At 32.4% G+C, this 6,258-nt stretch overlaps 1 protein-coding gene across 10 annotated transcripts in view; it reads right to left on the reverse strand.

Moving 5' to 3' along the window:
* The window catches only part of LOC108688420 (period circadian protein), a 33,076-nt gene that overhangs the window by 21,907 nt on the left and 4,911 nt on the right, over positions 1-6,258 (reverse strand). For 9 of the 10 annotated variants that reach the window (XM_018194674.1, XM_018194671.1, XM_018194665.1 and 6 more), the window contains exon 2: positions 1,670-1,753. In XM_018194674.1, coding sequence (XP_018050163.1) covers positions 1,670-1,753 — 84 coding nt within the window. The remainder of the gene's footprint in view (positions 1-1,669; positions 1,754-6,258) is intronic. The other variant, XM_018194668.1, reaches the window with a different exon arrangement.

Raw genomic sequence — 6,258 nt, forward strand, 5'->3', positions numbered from 1 at the left:
TAGTATGCTAATATATTTTTACAAATTTCATTACGTCAATCTAGGAATCAAGTAGGAATTTTATAGTTAAGTTAATAACAACGTATATAGATCGTATTAGTTAGCAACTTGAAAAAGTGCCTTATAATAATTATAAATGCCTGTAAATGATATTCGCTTTTCATATTTACAAGAATCACAAGCCATACAAAAATAAAACGTGCAACGTGAGATAATTACGCGACTGCAACGTGCTTTAAATGAACACGATTGATCGCATACGTTACCCGACGACTAGTTTTCTATCGAAGTTTTCATTAATAAGGCAACGTATGATACGATTATTCTAAAACTTTTAATTATCACATTCGGTATTAATTAGAATCTTTTCATGGCGGAATATTTTCACGGAGATTTTTAATTAAAAAAATATAAGCTATTAAATCTAAATTTCTTCCTTGAAATTATGTTTCTCGAAATTCTATTTTAGATATCATTTGTCAAGCAAGCGAAATTACGTAATGACAGTTATATGATAAGCTTTTTGTGGAATTTAATCATCCGATCGACCGTGAGTTTTGAGATCAATATTCACTTATTATAACCGCGCCTAATCTCTCTTTATTATCTATTACGCAACAATATGCGGGAGTGACTGACGAATACTTAGATGGCACGTGCCGCAACACGTGCGTCGTTGTTTATGAGCGTCGCTGCTGCGTTGGTCTCGCTCTATAACTGATTTTAACTTACATATATATTTATTTACACATTTACATATATATGTAATGCAATTATTTACATATGTATGTAATGCAATTACACGATGACGATGAGAGAATGATGCGTATGTGATTGCTAGTCATCTTTGCCAGAAGAATCGGCGGATAGAGAACTCTGGTGCGAAGATAAAAATTGGAATCAAATCAAATGTAAGGAAAGAAAGAACTTTTAAAAAAGGATAAAAGAGACTTTTATATCTAATAAACTTTAATATTTCATTAATTTAATTTTTGCCTCCTACTGGAAGTTTCGTTTATGCTTCTGTTTGATTTCTTCTATTCAATTTTCTATTCGATTATTAAATTCATAATATCAAATTATATGTCTAATTTGAATTATTTTTTATCATTTTCGCTATTAATCAATCATTATTTTTACTCAATATGTCATTAATTATCCACAAATGGAATTGAACAATTTACAACTATTATTTTATCTTTGTTATTCTGCGAACAACAACAAGGTACAAAATAATACCTTAAGCGCATTATGCGTGCAACGGAATGCAGCCTCAGTTTAAAGAAATCACACAATGATAATATATTTCTGTAAATCAGCTGCGTTAAATACATTCAGCTATTTGCAATCTGGTCGACCGAACCGCCAGGAGATTGTTATTCAAAGCGATAAATCCGCTCGTGTCGCAGTGCCCTAAATAGCCACGTTATTAAATGGTTCTATGTCACGTTTATACGCTCCATTCATTCAATCCGGGAGTTATATACAATTAATGGCAAATTAATTTTAATCTAATACTTAAATTCATATTGCAACCGTATTTTATCCTTCTCCGATTTTGATAGTCTTTACACAAATCTGCACAGTTTGTCTTGCAGAGACAAAAAGAAGAGAAAAGAATTCATAAATTCGAAGTCTGCGATATTTTAATAAACAATAATCGAGTTACCTGGATGCGAAGGTCGAAGGACGTCTACCACAGTAACCGCTGCTCTCAGAGCGATTGCTGTTCCTCGAGATCGAGCTATCGCTACTGCAACAAATAACGAGGTGATAAGAATTTAATATGTCTTAAAAACGATATTTAAAAAGATACTTTTTTCATTGCATTATCAATGGCTGCGTTTAGCAGAAAAAGTAGCTTTGCAACTGTTATAAAATTCTTAAATATGATTGATTTATACATTTATAGATTCCAATGAGGAATTAAAGGTAAGACCAATCATATTAAAAAATTTTACAACAGTTGCAAAGCTGCTTTTTCTGCTAAACGCAACCATTGATAATTAATCACAGCAAGCTGACTTGTATTACCACCTTCAACATATATAATTACAAACACTTCCGCTCAATTTGCAGATCATTCTATTGTACGTCCGTTCCTGTCTATGCTCAAGCTGGTTGTTAAAGTGTCAGCATTTGTATTGTCATCATGCTCGAGAGAGTATCAATCGCACACAAGCCAATTGTGCACAAGTCCATTACAACGCTAGGAAAAAAATTTTTTTAATTCCCCACGTAATAGTCGCTTTGATGAGCAGTGGACAATTACTACAGTGTACAAGTGAACCTCTCCTTGCTTAAGATTTTTACGTAATTATCTTGATGATTTTAATTCAACGAAATTATTTTCAGATCTAGTTAAATTTTTAAATACTTCAACAAAATTTTCCGTACACAATTCATTTTTCTTCCTTTCCTCTCCATAGAGAAAAAGGAAGATAAATCAAGCAAGAAGTTCAGATAAAAAAACAAGCCTATTGCCAATTGATTCCAAGCGGAAATTCGTAATAATAATGAGAAGTGAGCATGAATGATGAATGCAAATGTCAGTTAAACGGAGAAGATTGTAAATGTCAGAAGTCCGGGAAAAAAAGAAAATACGCAGATCTCATGCTCCACGTGCAAGATGTTGATTATGTTCATGATGATGAAGCGAGATAGTGAATTTCGCGATATAACGGTAATAAAAACAGCCAAATGCGAAAAAATGCAAATTCTTGCATTCTTACTCTAAAGATTGAGATTGAGATTAAGATTGAGAATTCAATTAAAGCAAAATTCATTAAATTAATTTCATATTGATTTTCTTTCTTCTGATTATATATTAATTGATTAAATTCAATCTCAGTCTCTATATAATTTAATATGGGCATTATGATAATCGAATTTTGCGATCGGCAGATAAGAATCCTAGTTGAGATTCCTTCCATTGCACTCGATCGCGGTAACGTGCACATGCAACGTGCGAAATGATTGCAAAATCGCGGCACAGTAATCTCGCAACGGCCTCGGCCACTCGGGAAAGCGGCCTAGTTTATACTAATCGCTTAATTGACACGAACTATGCACGACGTCAGCATCGGGAATACCTTAGTAGTCCATAAGTAATGCAACGTCCAAAATTAGACCGATTTTTTATAATTTTTTGATTTTGCTTTAAATTGGATTTAACTTAAATTAATACTTGCATTTTTTTGTTGGGGGTATCTAAAAATTTAGGTAGATATACATACATATTATAAATTTGAAAATAATTCTATTAAATCATTAAAATATTTACGTAGGAAATTCATAATTATTTTGATAATCCAACAAAATTATTTTCAAATATATATATATATATATATAAAAATATATATATATATATATAGTATCTAAATGTTTAGATAATATTTCAATAAAATCATTATTTCGATGCATGCGATATAAATTATATAAATACAAAGTTAAGTTAATAATTAGAACCAAACATCTATAAGAATTATGTCACTAAACTTATTATATAAGAGTGATGAACAAACAAGCGAGTGTGGTGCACATTACTTTGTATATTACATAACTCGTTCTTAGAAAGAATTGGCATTGTGCTGAAGTATCTAAAAATTTGATTAGATATCATAATTTAAAAATAATTTTGTTGGACCATCGAAATAATTAAATATATAGAACGTGCTAATTGCTAGAATGTCAAAATATTTTACGGTATTACCATAAATATTATCAAGTTTGAAAATTCTGCATAATTATTTTGAAGATCCAATAAAATTATTTTGAATTTATTTTAGATCTGTTATAACAAAATTTTTAGAAACTTCAGCAAAACCATTCTTTTTATGTAAAACGGCATATTCAGTAATATAAACTAAGTCAGTCACGCAATTCGAATTCGCGATCAACCGGTCGCGGATAGGAAAAAAGGCCCTCGATCACATGTTTGGCAAACGTGACGTTCGGTCCTTACGCACAGCCTCTCTCTCTCTCTCTCTCTCTTACTCTTTATGATGTTTCTCTTTCGGACCTTTCACTGTCCCCATTATTTGTCGGCCGTCACCGATCGACCGACCGGCCGCATTTGTTCGGAAAAATTATTGCATAAGAAGGCACCGCTTCACGTTCGCGGCCCCGTGACTATACCGCGAGAACGAAGACCACCACCACAACGAAGCCTATTGATTCCGTTCGCAGATTATACTTGAGGTTTATCCAGGACGAGAGATAGACTTAGGCGAGAAAATAGAATGGTAAACCCTCTCATTTAGCCCTCTCATTCCCAGACTGCGCCCCTGATTGCATGGCGTTATGCTAAAACGAGTTAATCGTGTGTAAGTTATTGGAATGAATTAAATACTTTCACGTACATAGACGGATTTTTTGTCGAGATATAAGTATGTGAACAAATATATAAATTGAGGCTCGAAAAAATCTATCAGTAAAAAATATAAAAAAGCCCATCAGTCTACATCAGCTGTTCGGTCTACATCAGCTGCACAGAAAAGTTTAGCTTGCTTTTCTTTATCTAAATGTCAATTCGATAAAGTAAAAACGGTGTCATATACATTGCGTCGATAGATAAAGTCACATCGCTTATCAAATTGCCAGATTTGATGTAAGAGTTTCTCGCAACTCGACGGTCTAAAGGTCTTGTGGTGTCGACCGTCAGTTGAAAATGGATTTGAAATCTGACAATTTGATGAGCGATGTGACTTTATCCATCGACCCAAATTGAAGAGTTGAAAATGTCTATGTAATTCGTTTTGTTACATTCACACGAGAATAAAGAGTTTTCTGTGCATCCGAACAGCCGATATAGGCTCTGATAGGATTTTTTTATATTTTTCACTGATAAGTTTGTGACATAATGATAACACCTTTCGTGAATTACGCAAAATTGCAATTAAAAGAAGAATGTCTTAAATTTGAATTGTTTGAATAGTACTAATATAACATTTTTTAGGAAAAATAAATATAAATATTTTTTAAGGAAAATAAATATTTGATAAATAAAAAATATAATAATTAAGTCAAATTAATCTCCCTTGTATTAAATAAGTATATGTTTACATTTAGTAACCGGCATTATTCAAACAAATATTTATTAAAATTAAGTACACTTTTCTCTCAATGTACTTAACATCATTCACCAGTTTTTCAGCTATATAGTTTTGTTAAAATTTTATTAAAATTTATTATTTGTAGCTCTATTAAAATCCTAATTTCTTATCTTCTCTCTTTTCGAATGCAAATATTTCATTTCAGTTTCTACGCTCTTCATATCAATTTGTGCGAAAGCGAGTTTCACAGATTCCGTTACTAATTTTAATAGAATGGTATAACTGTAGAAGAATACACGCGTACTTACAAGAATACGTGCTAATTATTAGCGTGGATCCATAAATAGTCTACAAAGGCACAGAAATAGACATGCCGGCGAAATGTCACGTTATAGCACGCCGCGCGCCACAATCAAGCCAATTTGTTTAATGTTTACCGTGCCTGGCACGTGCTGGGGATTTGCGCGTATATGTCGCATGTAACTCGGCGCAAAATCGATTTATGACGCCCACGGTGTGTCGCGTGATAAAACTCCATAATTATGCAGAATTCGCTTATTATCCGCGATTTCCATCCCTCGGTCCATTTGCGGCATTTTCGAACGATCGCCGTCTAAATCCATCCAAAAATAATGTTGACTAATGCCCGTTTCCATCAATGTAGATTAACTCTAATCTCGGTTCAACTTACTCTTCGTCTTTTTCTAGTTCTAAAGATTAGAAAAAGAAGATTAAGTTGAATTTGAGTTTAAAGTTAATCTACATTGGTGAAAATGGACATAAGACTGCACACAAATATTGAGATTCAGTTTTGCAAAAGAAAGAAATTTATGCAAAATAATTGCGGTCTCACGCTGCAACTTGAAATTTTTTTGGCAAAATTAAAGAACGAAAATCTCTTCTTCTTTTCTTTTGAAGCAGCAATGTTCTGAAATTGTAAGGATTTAAAATAGTCTAACGTAGTTTATGATTGGATTTGCGTTAAATGATTCGCTTCTAATTAAATATTATTTGACAATGCTAAAACTATACTCAAGCTAAAAAATTAATCGTCAAGAATTAATCTTCAGTGAGTCTCTCTACGTTTCGGTATTACGTGTTGCAAATGTTGCAAACCTATGGAGTCACTCTCGACAGAACTCACATAAATTTCTCATGTCTTTCAAAAAATATTTATTATATAATTTTTAATAATAAAAAAATA

Source organism: Atta colombica, unplaced genomic scaffold (genome assembly GCF_001594045.1).
Source record: "Atta colombica isolate Treedump-2 unplaced genomic scaffold, Acol1.0 scaffold233, whole genome shotgun sequence".
NCBI lineage: Eukaryota > Metazoa > Arthropoda > Insecta > Hymenoptera > Formicidae > Atta > Atta colombica.